Below are 19,624 nucleotides of genomic sequence, written 5' to 3'. Positions count from 1 at the left end.
CAGAGTATCATGATTTGTTGTTTTGTAAGATGAATACAATACGTAAAGTTAGCAGAGAAATAGAGTGTAACTATTACTTTGTGATTATGTTAAAAGATGTTGCTTATTGAATGCATTTACAACTTATATTTATAATATTTCTACAATCGATAATTACTTAATCAATGGAACTTTCGAGTAGATATAGTACTAGATATAGCAACTGATAATCAGATTAACGCCTGCTATCAGTTTCCAAAACCTTCGAGTATACGCTGGCACCTTTTAGTCGCTTTCTTCAAATCTGGCTTAAACCTAAATTTAGGCACGACGGATTGATACGTGTGTATCTTTCTTTTGATTACTTGGCTCTATCTCAATTTCCTGAAAAGGCAATATACCATATATGGAAAAGGCGCAAGGTGGTGGATTCAAGGTGTAATTCTATACTTTATCTACTATGTCTTACTTGAAAGGTTACTCGTTGGTGTGGTGTTCTGGTGCATTGATACACTCATATAATTGCTACAAAATTGTATGTTATCTCTTGATGGTGCGTTGATACTGTTATTCTAGTCGATGCAATCTTTATTTGGTGCGTTGCTAATCAATGTTGGTGTTTACTCATTGGTGTCGTTTCTATTTTGTTGTTGTTACATATCCATGTACTCGTGGTGCTCTTGTCGAGTTTAGCCGAAGATTTAATCAATATTTGGAACCGATGTTGTTGAATCGACTCAAGAACGCGGGTACATGAAATTGACATTAAATTAAAAGCAATCCAATTTGGGGTTACATTTTGATCAGGGCACTGATATTCGGATCTGAATTGATTTTGACAGGAGAATAACAATAGAACAATGACATGTATAAATAGTATTTTGAATGGCATCTTAATAAACATTATCCATTTTCTTCTTATTCTAATCTGGAGTTTAGTTACTATACTAGTGCCAATCTAGTACGAACAAACCTAAAGAACCCTTAAATTCATCTCTCATAATTATTGGGGTAGTTCTTACAGTCTTCCTTTCCACACAACGATACTTATATCTGGATTACCAACTACCAAGGTAATCATTATAGAGAGCTTGATATTTATCATGATATTTTAACCAAAATAACTAACATATAGACAACAAAAAATTCTGTCACGTGATCCGTCAATCTCTTTTATTAGATCTTAAATCGCTTCGGATGTATATAATTTGACAGGTTCAATTATTCTGTATATTGAGTTTATAACCCTAGCATGGTTTAGTGTAACTGATTGGAAAAGCAATATACAGCTGTTATTGATTATTATTGATTATTGAATAGTTAGTGCCAAATACAACACTCATGGGGTAAATAGTGATATAGATTTCAGATGGGAGGAAGAGGATGTTATGATGATATAGGGAAAGGAAAATGGCGAGGCAAAACCATCAGAATTATATTACATGTTTTTTTTGGATTATAGAATACTGATATAGATAATGGCGAAATATACGTAATTTTCTTTACCCATTATTGTCAATAACATTGAAATGTAAAGGGTCATAATCATCATAATCGCAATAAGTTACGCAAGTCGCCTTCTAAAGATTACTCATAATAATCTATCAACTTGATTTCAAAGTTTTTTGTAATACAAATTAACACAATAAACAAGGACGAACAAACTTGAATTACTACCCTCCTCCTACCTAAAAAAAGCATGAATCTTTGTTTCCGAAACGAAATTATTTAAGTTTTTACATTTATTTCTACCAAGTTCTGGTGTTTATAGAAGAGCAACTGCTTGAAATGTTTCGAAGTGTGCATGTACTTTAAGAGGTTGCAATAGCGATGACTCTAGATTTAATGAAAAATACAGGGAAATTAAACTTTCAGTAAACGAATAACTTTTATCATCACTATAGGGTCTATCCATGTTTCACGGTGAATGACATGCTTCATTCGAGCATGTGAATTTGCTATCAAAATATCAATATTAGAATATTACGCTATCCTCAAGGCAGCTAATTTTTTTTTTAAAAAAAGTCCCCATTCGCTGCCTTACTTGACACTCTGCCAACAACGATGACAAGCGCCCTTGTTTAATATACCTCAAGACTACATTTTCGGGATTTTGCGCCCTGAGGTGATAGATTTGTCCAATAATAGCTAGCTGTAATATTATCAAAGAAACAATATGGCAAGTCTTCCGAGATAAATGAAGGTCCTTTAAGCTACAATAACAATTAGAGTTGTATACTATTGCACAATGGCGAAAAAAAAAAACTTCATGCGTTTACAGCGTGTAATTTGTGTCACTGTGCGTTTATTTCCCAAAAGATTTTGGAAACGATCAACAAAAAAAAAACTATAAATAGTGAAAGGTGGGGTGTTTTTTCGAGTTTTTATTTTTTTTCAAAAAACATAAGCTTTTCAAACAGCAACGCTTACGTACAATAAGAGCTGATTGACATGACAGCAATATCTGGTAGATACATCAATAATACAGCCACAAAAGTCATGAGAGTTGGTGACAAACTATACTCTCCTATTATACTACCACCAGGCAACAAAAAGGCAGCTTCTGCAATGTCTAGATCGAATGCTGGCATAAACCCACTCGACGTGACTCTATCAGAAAGCACTTGTATCTTGGAAGAATTGCAAAAGCAGCAGATAAACCTAGGGAGAAACTGTGAGCCCTTCATTATTGAGGCTAGTGGACGCCTTGGGGTTGTTTGCTCGCCATATTCTCCCATGGTAGACGATGTTTCCCTAACATTATACGAGTCATGTCACGACAATAGTCATCCAAACACCATTTGCAAAGATGCGAGCTTTCATGCTGCATTGCCATCCTCGACAATTTCACGATCTGTGGCCATGTTCAACGAAAGGCTTTTTGATGGCCTATCGACCGGAGGCTCTTTCAATGGTAGTTTCTCGGGTACTACAGAATTACCCGATGCCGACCGTGTCATCTCTTTTACGGCAAGGTTGCGCCAAACGTCAAATGACCTATCATCTAAAGGTAACACTTTATCCAGGGAGGACGAGCTGATGATGAGTGCGTCCAAAAATCAAGAATCACACGAGCAAGAGGAAAGCGAAGACAGTGGGTTCTCTGTAATGAGCCCTGAGAAAGAGAATTGCACACCAACAGTAAAGCGAAAGACCAATGCTGGCAACATTTTGAAGAAAAGCCGAAAAAACTATGATGCCAAACAGACGACTATACTCATGGATTGGTATCTACGAAATGATGGAAAAGCACCAAGTAGTCAAGGCAAATTAGACTTGGCAAAAGCTACCAATTTAAATGTTGTACAAGGTGAGTAAAGCTGATCCTCTTTTGTTTTACAGGAACTTGTCATTTGTATTTGGATGCTAACTGATTGTTATGGACAGTGTCGACCTGGTTCCAGAACAGAAAGCGTCGATACTTGGACACATTGAACGAGTATCAAGTTCTCTCGAGAAGGTATCCCGACTTGGTATACAGCTATCAATCATATAAATCATTCATCACATCCGAGAAGTCTTCTCACAAGAAAAACAGAAAATAACTCTATATTGCATATTTATACTCACATTTCCTCCATACTCTCACTGCCATGCTACCAATACATACCCATTTCTTCGTTCAAATAAACCACATCCTTTCAACATTTGTCCATATAAATCAGGGGGAACAAACAGAGAAATCCGGGATGCATTATGAGCCCTGTTTTTGATTGAAAACAGTTGATTTAGACTCGGCCGTTTTCGCATTGACCTTATTGTTTGTTATTGCTGTGAATATGAGAGGATCTGTGCAACTACTGTCAGAGCTTTTGACTCAAATCAAACAAAAGATGCCTGAAACCCTCCAGTTGGCTAAAGCAGACCTAAACTGAAATGTAGGCGGCAATCATGCAAACATATCCCAGATGGGCTGAATCAATACTATCATAGTTTTATGCGGAAAGTTTGTATTTGTATTCAGTTGATTTCGTTAAGTCAATTAGTTTGATATACTACATGTCCTGAATGCTCTAAAGTGGCTTCCTTCAAATGTTGTAGTTTGGGACCAACATTGGATGATATTACCTGATAAAAGAATCTATAAAGCTAATGCGACTGATTGATGGCCACTAAATGATGGTGTTTTGCTCAAGCAAGTTTATTGCATAACCTAGCTATGACAGAATAGACTGATCTAGAGGCAACATGTCAAAATGGACCTCTAGACTAGGCATGCACAGTGTGACTGGAGTAGGCATGTAGAGGAAGCCCCTCTAGTTTGTAATTTCATCCACCACTGGCTTTCACATTTTTTTCTTCTTCTACCACTCATTCTCTATACTCTATTTTATCATGGCAGAGGTTGATAAGCTCGAAGACGCGATTCAAGCCGAACTTCCATTTGAACAAGAATACAATATCCAGAAGGCAGCAGCACCCTTATACAAAAATTCAGATGTGTTTCGATTGAATATTGTGAAATCTTGCAGAGAAGTTTTTTACGGCCAAAGATCCACAGCCAACTTTGTCAAGCTCGCGTCAGCATTGATTCTCGACAAGGATGATGATTTCAAGCAGCATCAGCTGCCCATCAAGACATATTACTTAAACAGCATCAAATCATACGAGAATCTGTGGGACGAAATATTCGAGTTGAAGAAGGCAAATGAGGACCGTCAAAATGCACCAGACCCAGAAAACATACGCAAATACAAACTCTATACAACTCGCCTTGTAAACATAATCAAAGGACTAGTGGTAATATATCTATACACACAAAAACACCTGGCAACCCTCGGTTTCTTTCTCTCTTTTTTTTTTTTTTACATGATTGCGATCGACGTGTTGGCCTAGAATCACTTCAGTTACATGTTATACTGAACACAACTATTGCACGTAAATCATAGGACTCTGGAGCTATCTCTATCGGTGAATGCAAGCAAAACTTTCACAGCGGTCTCTTGTTTGAGTGTGGATATGTGCCAAACCACAGATTGTTTGATCGTCGACTTGTGCGTCTAAACACTGCATTACTGTAAGTCTGAGGCGAGTTTCAACCAACGCTGTATACTTACACACACATTAGATACAAACAAGATAAATACAATCTGTCAAGAGAAGCCAGCGAAGGCTATGCCAGTCTGTTTAACGATCTCACCACTGCAAGCATCGATAATGAACGTGATATCAAGGGAAAGCTTGTTGCCACACCACTCGACAGAATTCCACTGTTCTTAGAGATCATTACAGCACACATGGGCGAATTTCATCTGGATCCCAACCGTGTTCTCGACATTATTCTTGACTTTTTCATCAGACAACTCATGGTCAATTACAACTTTTGGGTGGAGCTCATCAAGCAAACAGATTGGATCGAAAAGACCAAGGATGAGCAAGGCGACATTACTTACAAGCCAAGCTCCAATATGGGTCAATTGTTTGGATTCAGATTTTACAACTATCATGTAAGTGTGCGCCAGTATAAGAGAGAGAGAGAGAAAGAGAGAGAGAGAGAAAGAGAGAGAGAGAGAAAGAGGAGAAGACACTGACGGTTTGTGTGTGTAGATGGAGAAAGTGGCAGCACCCAAAGAATTGTACCTGTCCATTGCGATCCTATTGAAAAACAACTTGCTCTTGCTGGGTGATTTGATACCTTATGTAAGTACAATCAACACTATCAGAAAAGCAGCAATTGACTGGCATGCTTAGCTTTATCCAACCGAAGCCGAAATGGAAGAAGCCAAAAAGCAATACAATGCCAACATGAACAGAGAAATCACTACAAATTCTGGAGGTGCTTTAGCCGTAAGTAGATGGACATACCTGTTATGAATCCTACTGACACGCCCGCTATTAGCTTTATGGTGCACTAGGAGAAGAGGGAGCAACACAAAAGATGGGTCAGCGTCCATCATCGAGCGAAGACAGCAGCGAGAATGATGGCACAGAGGAAATAAAAAAAAAATATTCTGCCAATGATGTCGTTGAGTTGACAAGAGCATTGATATCCATTGGCGATCTCAAGAACGTGGAAACCATCTGGGCTCATTATGAAAAGCTGTTTGATTTGCATCCCGAGCTGGCTCATGATATCTATCGCCTGTGCAAAGTGATGCTGCAGCCTGCTTACGACGCCTTTGTCTCTGACAAGATTAAGAAGCGCATCAACATCCTCAAGGAACGCGCACAGCAATCACGCATGAAATCAGCACTCACGTCACTCGACAATCTAAATCCAAGCATCCCAGATACTATTCCAACCAAACGGGTATTGGTGTTGGACGCCTTACTGGATGGCACCGAGGACCTGGTCAAAAAGGAGCGCTACGTGTTCTTCTACAAGGAGTGGCGTCAAGATCTCCCTCAATGCACGCAGGCTGAGCATTTGACAAGCCGCTTTTTACCTTTAATGCGTTTGGCTGGCTATCGAACTTACTTGGCTACTGATCTGCTTCAAACCTTGAATTACATTTTGCAGGGCATTATCGACAGCAATGCCAATGTACCCAATGGCCGCTTGCACTGCACAAATATGCTACGTGAAATTGTCTTGCCATCCATCTCATTCAGTGAACACAATCCTGGCACCATTGCAGATGCTTGGGAAGTTTTCTGCCGTCTCACATTCCAAGAACGCTATGCTCTCTATGGCGAATGGTTTAATGATTTCTACAAAAAGAATGTTGAAACCAAGCTGCTCAAAGCCCACACTGAACGAGAAATCAAGGACATCATGCGTCGTGTAGCCAAGAATGATGTGCGCCGTTCTGGCCGTGATCTAGGCAAATTAGCGCATTCCAACCCTACTATCGTGTTCAACATTATGTTGGACCAAATTCAACAAATGGACAACCTAGCTACACTGATTCCGGATGCCTGCCGCTATCTTGGCGATTGTGCTTATGACGTGCTTGGCTATGTGCTCACTGAAAAGTGGACTGGATCCCAAGGTGCTGGTAAGATGGTGAAGAAGAAGGAAAAGGACGACGGTATGCCTGCTACCTGGTTGCGTTCGCTAGCTGTATTTACTGGTATGGTGTTCAAGAAGCAAAGCATTGATGTCACCCCTCTTTTGCGCTATGTCGCTGCTCGTCTGCGCTACCCTGACTCTGTGCCTGATCTCATTCTACTCAACGAATTTGTAACCAAATTGGGTGGTATTGAAATCCTTGGTAGTGCTACCACAGACGACCAGGTCATTGCTGCTGGCTGTGCTGACTCTGTCAAATCCGAAGCCTTCTTAGCCGTGGATGTCGAGAATAGACGTGCTAACCGCCGTGTCTTGGAGCGTCTTAAGGAGTCTCTGCGTCGCAACAATGTGGGCCTGGAAATCCTCATCCTGACCGTCTTTTTGGAGGAATCGGTACTCATCGAAAGAGGTGTCCCAGCCAGTGACAGAAGCGCAAGACTGGATCGTGTGCACCAAGCCCAATCGCAATACTTCCAACTCTTTACAGAGCTGTTTGAAGGTGAGGAGTACGCTGCTCTAATGCCAGATGTCGATGTGCTAGTCAAAGATTACGGCCTTCCCATGAACGTCGCACTGCGATTCAATCGACCCAAGATGCAGCTCAAGATCAAGAACAGCATGGACGTGCCTGTCGTTGAGGGCCAAGTATGGGAGCCTTTCCAAGCCCTGACGCAAGCTGTGCCAGATCTGTTGAATAACCCCTCCTGGATGACCATCTTCCCTGCTGAATTCTACATCATCTTTTGGCAACTGAGCAACTACGATATTTTTTGCCCTGAATCACAGTACGAAAACGCCATGAAGATCCAGAGTGAGATTATCCGTCAATGCAAGGATCCTCGAAGCCAGCTCTGTTTGACCAATCGACCCAACACGGTGACCAAGAAGGAGCGACAGGCCGAGTCCACATTAGAAGCCATTAAGAAGGATTTGCAGCAACACAAGGCTCATGTCGCCAAGGTCATGTCCGTACTGGAAGAGTCCAAGAAACGATGGTTCCCTAATCTCAATCAGCGCACTGCTCAAATTGCCAGCATTTTGCAGCACTGCTTCTTGCCTCGCAGCCGACAATCGGAAGTGGACGCTGCTTTCTGCTACGAATTCACCATGCTGATGCATCGACTCAACGTGCCTCAATTCTCTAGTTTGACGCTTTTCGATAAGCTGTTTTCTGACATCACACCTTGTTTCATTGCTTTCACTGAATACGAGACCACCATCTACGCTAGATACATCTTCAAGGCCTTCTCCAAGATGCAAGCCTGGCACAATGACGAAAAACTGTATGTCAAAGAAGCGCATGATGTAGTGGGGTTCCAAAAGAACTGGAGTGCTGTACCAACACCTGTTGAAAAAGAAGACTTGCTCAGCTTTAACGATTTCCAGCGTGTGCTCAACAGATGGCACATCAAATGCACTGCTTCCATTGCCCAAGCTCTGAAATCTGGTGAACAGCATGTCATGAAGAACGCCTTTTTGGTGCTTCGTCAATTCATCCCTTGTTACCCTGCTGTTGTGGATCATGGCAATATTATTGTCAGTATCGTCACCAAGCTAGCAGAAGAAGAATCGCGTGGCAATCTCAAAGTGCTGGCTCGCAGTTACCTTGGTCTGATCAAAAACTACAGAGAAAAGTGGGTCAGCAAGAATAGGTTCCTGAACTTAGAAGAACCTGCACCGCCTGTAGAAATCAGAATTGCACCACCACCACCACCACCAAGCACCAGTTCACCCAGCTCAAGCGCTGCCAACAACACCAATGCTGTTTCATCTTCTAGTGAAAACAAGGACAAGATTTCTAGTAATAGCACCACAAGTACCAGTCGCCGCAATGACACTGGTAACAGCAGCAGCAACAACAACACCAGTACAAGCAGAAGTGACGATGCAAGCAGAAAGCGTGATAGCACAGATAGCAAGCAACCCACGTCCTCATCTTCAATGTCAAGAACCGACAGCCCTAGTCGACGCAGTGATGACAAGTCTAGCAAACGCAACGATTCAAGCGAAAGAAAACGCTCCAGAGATAGAGAGCCTAGTAGCAGTGGCCGCTCTGACAAGGTGCCGCGTGTGGACGAGTTCAGCTCTGATCGTCGCCATCACCGTACACCCACATCTTCCTCATCCAGCAGACGTACTTCACCAAGAGATACCAAAGACGCTAGTTCCAGCCGCATGCACACGCCTTTACGTAGTAGCAACGATCCTGTGCGATCCAGAGAAGTGGCAAGAGACAGTGCCAGAGAGTCCAGTCGCAGTGGCGCATCAACGCGTGAAAATGGTGCTAGAGAATCTTCCTCTCGTGATGCTGCTCCTGCTGGCAATAGCAGCAGTAGTGGTAGAGACGCAGAGCGTGATGGTCGAAAAGATCCCTCTGCCCCTGTGCCTCGTGGCCGTGGTGCATCTTCCATCAGCCATTCCACAACACCCTCATCCAACAGCCGTATCGATGATCGCTTGAATCGTCCCTCTTCATCAAGAAATCAAAATGAAGTGAGCAACAACAGCAGTAGCAGTAGTTCGCGTCGTGATGATCGTACCACCAGTGTAAATAACGGAGGCAGCATTAACAGCAACAACGGCAGTAGTACGAGTGGTGGACGTACAGTGTCTGTTGGATCCAAGCGACCCGCTGAAAGTGACAGAGACCGTGAGCGTGATAAACGTAGAGACATTCGAGATGATCGTGTGCGAGTGGAAAGACGTCCAGATGACCGCAGCAGGGGAGGAGCAGAAGATCGTAGAAGAGAAGATCGCAGAGTGGATGATCGCAGAGTGGATGATCGCAGAGTGGATGACCGCAGAGTGGATGATAGAAGATTAGATGACAGAAGAGTAGATGATAGAAGAGAACGTGAAAGACATGATCGTCGTAGAAGACATTAAAAAGCGTTCGTTTGTATGATAGAGAAAAACCTTGTTGAAAATGGCCTAACATGGGCTCATTTGTATAGTAATAATAAAGATATAATGTGATTGTAGACATTGGGTTGATTAGCATTACTCCTGGCCATTTGGTTTGGTGTCCCAAACAAGCTTTCCACTATAAGTTTTGTAGATCACTCCTATTTATTGCATTTCTTTTCAAAGTCTTCACATCTTTCCAGCTTGAAGCTATCATGTCTGCTTTAGAAGAAAGCAGTAAGAAGGGGACATAAAATATCAATAAAGAATACAGTTGGGCATATAAACGTCATGATATAATATCTCTAACATCAACCTAAGTCGTGAAACAGCTTTTCTCTCCTTCTTGGTAAGATACGCAGCGCACAGCGAAGCTAAATATTACCAAATGGTTTCGAATACAGCGCTTCCCAAGCCAAAAATAGCCCTCTCTCAACACGCTCGTTTAAGAGAACACAAGTATTGTCAGGGATCACATCAAGCAATTCGAAACACAGGATAATGCAGCAAAAACGAATTGACGTGAACATCTTTGCACTGCATAGAGTATAACATCTTTGATGTTGTATCTGTGATATACGTTTCTTTGATTCACTTCTTGTGAATGTACAACGTGCGGATTGTTCTAAAAAGGCTGGCGATGTTGAAAGCGATAGTCATGCTAATGGTGCTATTGGTATCGAGAACGCCAATGATGTTGATGCTGATAGCCAATATTCAGGAGAAAGGCTCCCATCTATTATCACTCTGAATCACTATCCAAGACGACCAGTCGACTACTTGTGCCGATATAAACTTTTCAATTTGATAAACTAAAAAAATATCTACCAAATGAAACTTTGTAATAGATGTTAGATCAAAAGGAGTAAACGCGTCCAACCGACTAATCAATCATGTATTCGGATATATTCAGATATTTTCTATTCAAGCTATTGATAATTCTTACTGTCATGCGAGGCCTTCGAACGACTTGTCACTGGGATCATGGCAGAGATGCTCCACGTCTATATCAGTAAAAATGATTCGTCTACGGATCTACATCGTCCTTGGATTACCTCCCAAAACTCAAAAATATGCAAATTACAGCAGAATTTGCACCCATTTGAGCCGTGTTTTCTCGTGTTAGAGATCGTTTTAAACCACCAGAGTAACGCCAAACAATCTCTCTCATCCAGTACCAATTTCCTGACACATTTGCTCAACTTTTTGATGACCAAAAAAAAACCATCAAAAATCGACCAGAAACCATGAGGTACCCCTCATGGTTTTTATCAAAAATCAAACGATCGCGTTTTTGGCCCCCAAAATGAAGACTTTTACTATAGCATATATCAAATCAAAATGTTTCTCTCGATCAAGGGCAACCTCTGAAATCACTTTAGTAAGACCGTGCAACGTAAATTTTGACTTTCTGGCCAAAAACCTCATTTCATATTTTGAAAGGTTGCTCAATAGATTCATTTAAAACATCTCTTGCAATTAGTGCCATTTGATGCGCCTTGAAAAGTACTCTTATAAAGTATTAGGAAGTATGATGTGATCATCACAGTTTATATAGTCGGCTCCTCTGAAATAGATCTAACAGGTCGATTTTGATCTAGTTTTTTGAAGGAAAAAGTAGTCGGAGCTTTAACTAAATTTTGGCTGGCAAAAAGAATGCTTTCACATGAATACTACACAATCAATGTTTGTAAAGCTAATAATAAGGGAATTGCGAAGTGAATTTCTCGTGATTATTTTTTTATTTGGTTTTAGTATCTTGCAAATTTAATATTTGCATAGTCCCCATCCAAGTACGAAGCCTAATGCAAAATGTAGAATTGTCACCCTTCAAGATTGCGCATGACACATTGCGAGTGTGAACACTACTAGCATATACATAAATTTTATGCTTTATACAATTGATTTTCTTTATTACACAAATATCGCTCTTCTTCTATCTTCTTCTTCGTTTGCTATCGTGTGGGGAACGTCTACTACGTCTGCTGTATTGGCTGCGACTACGGCTGCGGCTGCTATCGCTATCGCTGCCACTGCTGCCGCTGCTGCTGCTACGTCTACCACGACCACGACCACGACTACGACCACGACTACGACTACGACTACTATAGCTGCTTCTGCTGCTTACACTGCTGCTATCACTATCGCTGCCGCTATCACTGCTACTATCGCTGCCACTGCTGCTGCCACTGCTGCTGTCACTGGCGGTACGCTTCAAAGACTGCTGTGGTGCATTTCTCAACCATTCTCTCAAATCCTCGGTCAAGGCACCGAGGCCAATACTGGTCCAATAATTGATGGCAAAACGAGTATTTTTTGGGTTGTCTTTGGGGAACATGCCGGATAGACTCTCTTGCATGAAAGGATCCAACAAGCGCTCTTTGAGTGTTTTGAGGCCCAAGAATTCGCTGATTTCTTGAAACAAAATCTTGACGAAAATTCTCGAAGCAGATGTTGTGTCCTCTTCTGTCAAACGAACAATTTGGAATGCGGTCCATGGTAATGAATCCGTGCTGAAAAGATGAGAGAATAACTTGCCAATGTTGCGAAGTCTGTTGGTTTCGTATCTATGTATAGTGTCGTACACTTCGTTGAAAGCAGTGCTGAAGTTGTCCACCCAAAGACGGTTCATTTTGCAGAATCGCTCAGCCATCAAACCATAATACTTGAGATAGGTGCGCTCTTGGGAACAACATTCAATGATCATATTGCACAGTTCAATCTAAACAATATGGTCAGTGTCACGATACAGTGCCTCCCCCCACAACATCCAATGCTCACCTCATGTCCCTCAGGAATGTCGATTTTCATTAGTTTATGACATGCTTCTTCGAAATTCACACTGGACATGACAGTCAAGTAAATCTTTCTGCGAAGCTCAATCATGTCAATGTTTGTCTGATCCAAAATCTCCATCTTGTGCTCGTCTTCCTCGTCAGAGTCCTCCTCGCTTCCGCTTTCAGAGTCGCCTGAAGATCCACTATCGTCTTCGTCCTCCTCGTCATCGCCCAAAATCTCTGCCTTGATCTTATTGTAGGTCTCTTCGTTGGTGTCGTACTCGGGGTCAAATTTGAAAATGTTGAGCATATCTTCAGCGTCTAAATCATCGTCATCCAAGCTGATGCTGTGAACAATCTGATCATCTTCTTCCACCAAATCGAGTTCCTTGATGACGGGTTCATTGTCTTTGTATTTGTCCTTGCGCACTTGGAAAAGAACTTCAATCATGTACTGAATACGCTTGTCAATCTCGCCCTCGTGTAATACTGCTCTGAAACGCTCGTAAATAGCATTGTTAGCCTTGGGACACACTTGAGCCAGCAAAGCACCGACTTCACGCATGAAGCCAACAGCAATTTCAACTGAATCGTCAGTAGGTCTCTCCAACAAGAGCGCCAGGATTTGAAGAGCAAGCACTTTATCGGCCATGAGTTGGTTGGTCAAATGAGCTATGAACATGGTGGTAGCGAGACAGGAGATCTATGTAGCTTGTTAGGCAGTCTATCCATACACGCGATTAAAACAACGTCTTACCTTGTCATTGCGTCTGAATGCTCTTCTGAACTGAAGCACTAAACGTGTGAGTAGCAGAGCACCCACAGCAGGTAGTTTTGTGTTAACAACAGCTGTAACCGCAGCGTACACAGGCGTGAAGGGTAAACTGGCTTGCTGTGCCTTCATCATACTGCGACAGTACAGGCCTCGTCCACGAATCAGGTTTTCGCCAAACAGTTCTGGTATAATCATCTTGATGTTGGATGTGTTTACTTTGTTGATGAGACCATTGATGGACTTCTTGAGGGCTTCCCAGGTAATGCGCTGATATTCTTCGCTGCTCGTGTCTTTGATAGATTGTTGCATTTGACGCAATCGATGAGGTGGGATGTATGCGCCACCAGCACGAGTTGAATTTCTGCTTACTTCCATTTGTTTTACAGCACCAACACGCTCTCTGGACTCGACTTGGCTACTCATCTATGTGTGTGTGGGTTTGTTTAATCGAAAGAAACAAAAGATGATAAGAGGGGATACGAAAAATTTCATTTTCATCCTTGACAAAGGCAAACAGTCACCTGACAAGTATTGCCATCACTTCAAAAGGCACTAATTTCATACAGAATGTTACTGTAGATTAATGATCTGTAAGTAGATGGAAGGCTTCATAGCCTGAGCAGCTTGATTTCATGTACAATGCCTTCTTTGCTCGCTGGAATGGAGTGTATCGTAGCACATCATCCCATGGCCCCAGTTCATCTCCGTCAGGTAACGTACATTGCAGATCGAAAAGAGTCTATATGTACTCAATGGCACAATGTCAATTCTTGGATCTAAAGAGTAAAAAATCCTTATTCTATATACTAAATAAGCCTTCGCATACCGCATTTAGTTTCAACATCATATATCCTGGAAACATGCTCATCTTTGCAATTTGAAGCAATATTTGAGCACTCTACTGTAAGATTTGGAACTTTTTAGTACACCGTATGTTATGTGATTCATTTGTTCTCTTTTCGAGCTAGCTACAGGTCGTAAAAAATGCATGAAAAAGTGTTGATATAAGGTTCGAACTGATATGAATCAACTTCAATGCGTCAAATGTCTTGATCCAAACTTGAGCTACATTATACTAATGACATAATAGGCGTCTTGCATGATTCAAGCAGAGATTTCATTCCAGACACAAAAGATGTGTTGGCTCAAAGCACTCATCTATTTATCAGATCATCAGTGGCTGGCATGCAAGCACTCAGGAAGCCTAGACGGGACATTGGGCTTGAGGTCCATGCCACGGAGTTGAAAGGTCTAGCGTCTTACATGAATGTTACAGCACAGACATTTGCTTTCTGTTTTCTGATTTAAGTACTAGGAACAGCAGACAAGAGCTTGTTTGCATGATTGATGGCTCGCTCAGTAACGCAGATCATCCACCAAGACGAGCCAATGTCTTTCTCTTCATAAGCAACATTGTACATGTTCGTATCAAATTACAGATTTTATTTTTATTTTTTAGTTTTATTGCATCAAAACAAAAGGACAGAGCAAAAGATGGATGTTATTCCAGTTCTCAGCACATCTTTTATTGAATCTCCTTAGATGAGAGTCTCGTAAGGGATAGGAGCAAGAGTTTGAGGAACGTTGAACTTGGTAGAGATGTGACGAGCCTCACGAGGTTGGGCAGGAATTCTCTTCAAGTTGAAAGAGACTAGAATTCAACACACATTAACACAACGCCTTTCATCATGTTATTAAATACTTTTACTTACCACCGGCTTCCTTGGCTTCCTTCTTCTTTTGGGCGTTGGAAACAACACGGTCCAAGAATTCTTGACGACACTTGGAGTGCTTGATGTGTTCAACACGAACGTTAACACGCTTCTCCAAATAACGGTTACCAACGTTCTTGTGAACGAGGACACCAACAGAGGACTTGGTGACGTTGTAGATGACACCAGTACGACTAGATTCCAGCGCAATCCCATGTCAATATCTTCCATCAAATCTCACATGTTTGATTGCTATATTTACCCGTGGTAGAACTTGTGGGGCATACCCTTTTGGACAGCAGCGTTAGCCTTGATGTCGACAATATCACCAACCTTGTAGGTCTTCAAGTAAGTGGAGAGAGGGATGGAACCATGCTCTCTGAACTTACGAGAGAACATGTGGCGAGTACGAGCGCGAACTAAATTTCAAAATCAAACAATACAATCAACAAAACTGCAAATCCACACACGATACATATATCCTATAACGCAAATACACATATCGGCATAAATGTTGAAGCGACTACTTACGACCAAACGAGTGAGGCATCTTGTACGAAGTGGTATGGAAAGAGACCGAAAAAAGGAGCTGCAAGGAAAAAAATTGTTATTAAAAGAGAGTGCTCATTGAAAAAAAAAAAATTGTAGTGGCTTAGTACATTTAGATGATATAGCTCAATAGAATACTTGAAATAGAAGGGTATATATCAAATGTAGCATTGCGAATGCGATGCATCATACATTGGCTAATGATACGAACCGCAACATTTGATCTGACATGTTGTTGCCATAGCAACGATCAGGATGCCAATTGCCATTGTAACGGCTGAGTGGCTGTAACTTTTGATGTATCATGGATACATTCAATCATTTGCTGATACACCAAAAGTGTCTTGAATCAATAGTGGCTTATTCATTGCAAGCCAATCAAGGTAGTAGTAGTGGAAAATTTTTTACAATTCATACAGTTGTTACTGGGTTTTTACTGATTTGAATAAAATAGAACATCAAATGTGGAAATCAATTAGTTCTTTCTCTTTAACATTTACTTACAAGTATGACCGGTGCTTCCAGAACCTACAGTAAGACTTCTACTGTCCCTCGTCGTCCCTTCGAGTCTGCCCGTCTTGATCAAGAACTCAAGTTGATCGGTGAATTCGGTCTCAAGAACAAGAAGGAAATCTGGAGAGTCGGATTGACCCTTTCCAAGATTCGTCGTGCTGCTCGTGAGCTTTTGAAGCTTGATGAAAAGGATCCTCGTCGTCTTTTCGAAGGTAATGCCCTTATTCGTCGTCTCGTCCGTATTGGTGTCCTTGATGAATCCCGTATGAAGCTCGATTACGTTTTGGCCTTAAAGATTGAAGATTTCTTGGAACGTCGTCTCCAAACCCAAGTCTTCAAGTTGGGTCTTGCCAAGTCCATCCATCACGCTCGTGTCTTGATCCGTCAACGCCACATTCGTGTTGGTAAGCAAATCGTCAATGTTCCCTCTTTCATTGTTCGTTTGGATTCTCAAAAGCACATTGATTTCGCTTTGACTTCTCCTCTCGGTGGTGGTCGTGCTGGTCGTGTCAAGAGAAAGAGAGCTGCTGCCGGTGCTGGTGGTGAAGACGCTGAAGATGATGAAGAGTAAAATCTTTCATTAGCATATATGAACCTTTGCAAATAAACCTTATGATGCTTTTATTTTCCAAAATAATTCATCTCAATTGCAAAGCACCTGTCGTTATTTATTCCTACAATAAATGGCACAGTATCATATCCTCCCCCCTCCTTTGGTCTCAATCTATGGAAGCAGAGAGAAACTTTGAGCGATCATGTTTAACCCTCTGTATATACCCTTCCTCTTGCTTTCATGATTGTCCAAGGATTGAGGCTTATGAGTACATTTTGAACATTTGTAATTGGGCGTCTGATTTCTTACTAATGACTAAGTTTTTTATTTTGCATGTGTATATGTATATAAGATTAAGTCTTCAAAGAGCAAAGAACTGTTCGCCGTTCTTTTCCATTCTACCACGATTACCAAACGAAATGCGCAAATCATAGATTAAATCGTTCCATTCTCTCCAAAGCGATCTCTTTCCGAAAATGACAAACAACCAGATACCCTGAGTACTCACCAGCGTTTCAGCCGCCATCATGAGGCCGTAAGGAGGCAAATGATCTCGAATGATAGTAACGCAGCTATTTTGATGGCCACCAGGGGACAACATGCACTCTAACCAGTGGTTTGTGATACTCTGATCTCGTTCCAAGCTCACAACACGATGGATTTGAGTAAAGTAGAAAATCCAGTAAAAGATGACAGTTCCACTCGAAAGAATAGCTAATAAGAGTGCACGCCATTGGATCTGCACAGCTGTAATGACATGCTTATGGCGACGAGCAGGCGAATGACCCGCCATAGAGCCACGAGATAGGGATTGAGACATGTCTGACTGCACGCCTTCTTGGATAGCAATCTTTGTAATGTAGACAAATGTGGCAATATGGACCACAAAGGCAGGGCATACAATGGCAGCCATAGGGTAGAAGAACAGCTCAAAGATCCTGTCTACTGCTACCAGACACAAGTTGGCAAATTCAAACTTGACTTGATGCAAACCGACAGATACAGCCATGATCACAGCAGGATAGCCCCAGCACAAGATGTTGAGAATGAAGTAGCGATTGGTAAAGAAATTAGAGTTCCATACAGTGTGCATATGGAGGTTGAGAATCAGGGCAGCACTCCAGCAGCATGTAGCCAAAGAAGCGAAAATTAAGATTGCGCCTATGCGTTTTGTTATACATGTTAAAGGAGTCTGTGTGCGCATGTACTTGTGCGTGTGTGTGTGTGTGTGTGTGTCTCCTTACCTTGTGTAGCACACAGCGCATTGTTATCTTGTGTGCTTACAGCAACCGCATTAGCGCATTGGAGACGTTGAGGGTTACCAATGGAAAAGTACACTACAAAACTGAACAAAAAGATACTGGCAGATACGTTCAAAATGAGCAATGAAGGATGTCTTCTCTTGTCGGGAAGCACCAAGTAGCTGACGAGCATAAAGAAGGACACAATAGATGAGATGAAACGGAGGATATCCGTTGCTAAAAATCCGTGCACGGCCCAACCTTCAGGATAGAACTAGAGGAACGGAAACAGAGGGGGGTGTGAGCTCTCATTCTAGCTAGTAGCAGACATATAAACACGACTTACATAGTTCTGTGCAGGACAAGGGATACAACAACCAGCACGACAGTAGATATTGTTGTTTTGGTCAACGAGCCCTGGCTTTGCATTAGGATCCTTCAAGAAAGGAGATGGACATGCGTCCATAATAAAACCAGGTGTTAAGGCAGATAAATTATAGAAGGCATGGGGATCTTCAATTTGAGGTGCTATCGCATTGCAAGTGGAAGCATCTGATGAAAGGCGCTGTCTAGTAAGAGGAGACTTTTTGTTACAGTCTGGCAAAGCGCCCTTGCCAGTCAACATGAAAATATTTGTACATTCGTAGTGAACATCTTGGCAGGCTTGCTGACATCCCATTTTAGGTGCTGCAGCAGCATTTTCACCACATTTGGGATAAGCAAGAGAACAGGAATAGCGGTAGTAGGCATCGACACAGGAAGGAGCGACATGGCCCAGCAGTTTGCTCATATTGACCAATTGGCCCAGTTGTTGTTCAATCATGGCAACAGGTGCGCCTTTTGTAAAGACAGAGTAGTTGATAAAACCCTGTGCTTTACATGTTAATTTTCCCCTTGGCATGTCTCATTAAAGGTGTGTAATACTAACATGGCAAATACCGTTATCAGGATACGAAGTACATAGACCTGTGATGGATGGCAAGGTGAGTATATATATATATATATATATATTTCCACTGAAAGGGTCTTACTTGGTGGAGGGCCAGCGCTTGTGCTATTATTACTACTACTGTTATCCATCTCTGTTGTATTAGCTGGTTTCTGAGCCAGGGCCACACTGAACAGTGCAAACAGCACCATGTAAATGTCAAAAATAAACTTCATTTCCAAAATCTATTTCTTGTCAGTCCGCAGATAGATTTGTATGTATTCAAGTAATGGAGAGAGATAAGGGTATATGGAGAAGATGTAAAGAGAAGAATAGAGAGCAAGATGTGGGCAGATGTCTGTCGAAAATCAGCTCAATTTATACAGCATGTCGAATACGACAGAAATCAAATGCTGTGCTTGTGTGTAGCACCCCTCTCACTGTCTCTCCTCTGTCTCTTTCTCTTTGACACATTGAGTACATCGTATTTTAGGGAAACCTTAAAACACGAACACTCAATCTTGTGTGTCTTGTGAGTTTCTGCTTTTACCGTTTACATGCTGCTTAATGCTGCTGGATGCTGTTTGTTGTTTTGTGATGCTTGCTGCTCCTATGTATTCCTCTCCTTTAATGATAGATGGTATTTGAATAACAAACTACAATGACTACAGATTTGACATGTAGAAGAAGGAGAGAAGAAAGAGAGAGAGAGAGGAGAGGGGGGGGGGCGGGAAAGCATGG

General features: G+C 41.8%; 6 protein-coding genes across 6 annotated transcripts; 3 read left to right on the top strand and 3 right to left on the bottom strand.

Annotated features, from left to right (window-relative positions):
* Positions 1 to 2,478: 2,478 nt before the first annotated feature.
* On the top strand, positions 2,479 to 3,524 carry ATC70_010298 (uncharacterized protein; the record flags this gene model as incomplete). The annotated part of the gene is made up of 2 exons (XM_064829518.1): positions 2,479 to 3,289; positions 3,367 to 3,524. The coding sequence occupies 2 exons, from the start codon at positions 2,479 to 2,481 to the stop codon at positions 3,522 to 3,524; spliced, it is 969 nt and encodes a 322-aa protein (XP_064682020.1).
* Positions 3,525 to 4,314: 790 nt separating this feature from the next.
* Positions 4,315 to 9,817, top strand: CDA2_4 (chitin deacetylase; the record flags this gene model as incomplete). The annotated part of the gene is made up of 6 exons (XM_064829517.1): positions 4,315 to 4,719; positions 4,869 to 4,996; positions 5,048 to 5,426; positions 5,527 to 5,619; positions 5,671 to 5,766; positions 5,819 to 9,817. 6 exons carry the CDS (start codon positions 4,315 to 4,317, stop codon positions 9,815 to 9,817), a joined length of 5,100 nt encoding a protein of 1,699 aa, XP_064682019.1.
* Positions 9,818 to 11,771: 1,954 nt separating this feature from the next.
* On the bottom strand, positions 11,772 to 13,810 carry ATC70_010296 (uncharacterized protein; the record flags this gene model as incomplete). The annotated part of the gene is made up of 3 exons (XM_064829516.1): positions 11,772 to 12,557; positions 12,617 to 13,315; positions 13,370 to 13,810. 3 exons carry the CDS (start codon positions 13,808 to 13,810, stop codon positions 11,772 to 11,774), a joined length of 1,926 nt encoding a protein of 641 aa, XP_064682018.1.
* A 1,115-nt stretch (positions 13,811 to 14,925) lies between these two features.
* ATC70_010295 (uncharacterized protein) lies at positions 14,926 to 15,649 on the bottom strand (the record flags this gene model as incomplete). Its single annotated transcript, XM_064829515.1, has 4 exons — positions 14,926 to 15,038; positions 15,100 to 15,293; positions 15,362 to 15,518; positions 15,631 to 15,649. 4 exons carry the CDS (start codon positions 15,647 to 15,649, stop codon positions 14,926 to 14,928), a joined length of 483 nt encoding a protein of 160 aa, XP_064682017.1.
* A 507-nt stretch (positions 15,650 to 16,156) lies between these two features.
* ATC70_010294 (uncharacterized protein) lies at positions 16,157 to 16,732 on the top strand (the record flags this gene model as incomplete). Its single annotated transcript, XM_064829514.1, has 1 exon — positions 16,157 to 16,732. One exon carries the CDS (start codon positions 16,157 to 16,159, stop codon positions 16,730 to 16,732), a length of 576 nt encoding a protein of 191 aa, XP_064682016.1.
* Positions 16,733 to 17,075: 343 nt separating this feature from the next.
* ATC70_010293 (uncharacterized protein) lies at positions 17,076 to 19,095 on the bottom strand (the record flags this gene model as incomplete). The annotated part of the gene is made up of 5 exons (XM_064829513.1): positions 17,076 to 17,875; positions 17,959 to 18,229; positions 18,302 to 18,823; positions 18,884 to 18,921; positions 18,987 to 19,095. 5 exons carry the CDS (start codon positions 19,093 to 19,095, stop codon positions 17,076 to 17,078), a joined length of 1,740 nt encoding a protein of 579 aa, XP_064682015.1.
* Between the last annotated feature and the right edge of the window lie 529 nt (positions 19,096 to 19,624).

Source organism: Mucor velutinosus, assembly GCF_035048745.1.
Source record: "Mucor velutinosus strain NIH1002 chromosome Unknown tig00001564, whole genome shotgun sequence".
NCBI classification, from domain to species: domain Eukaryota; kingdom Fungi; phylum Mucoromycota; class Mucoromycetes; order Mucorales; family Mucoraceae; genus Mucor; species Mucor velutinosus.
The sequence above is the reverse complement of the archived record's forward strand: the minus strand, read 5'-3'. Positions and strand labels throughout refer to the sequence as shown.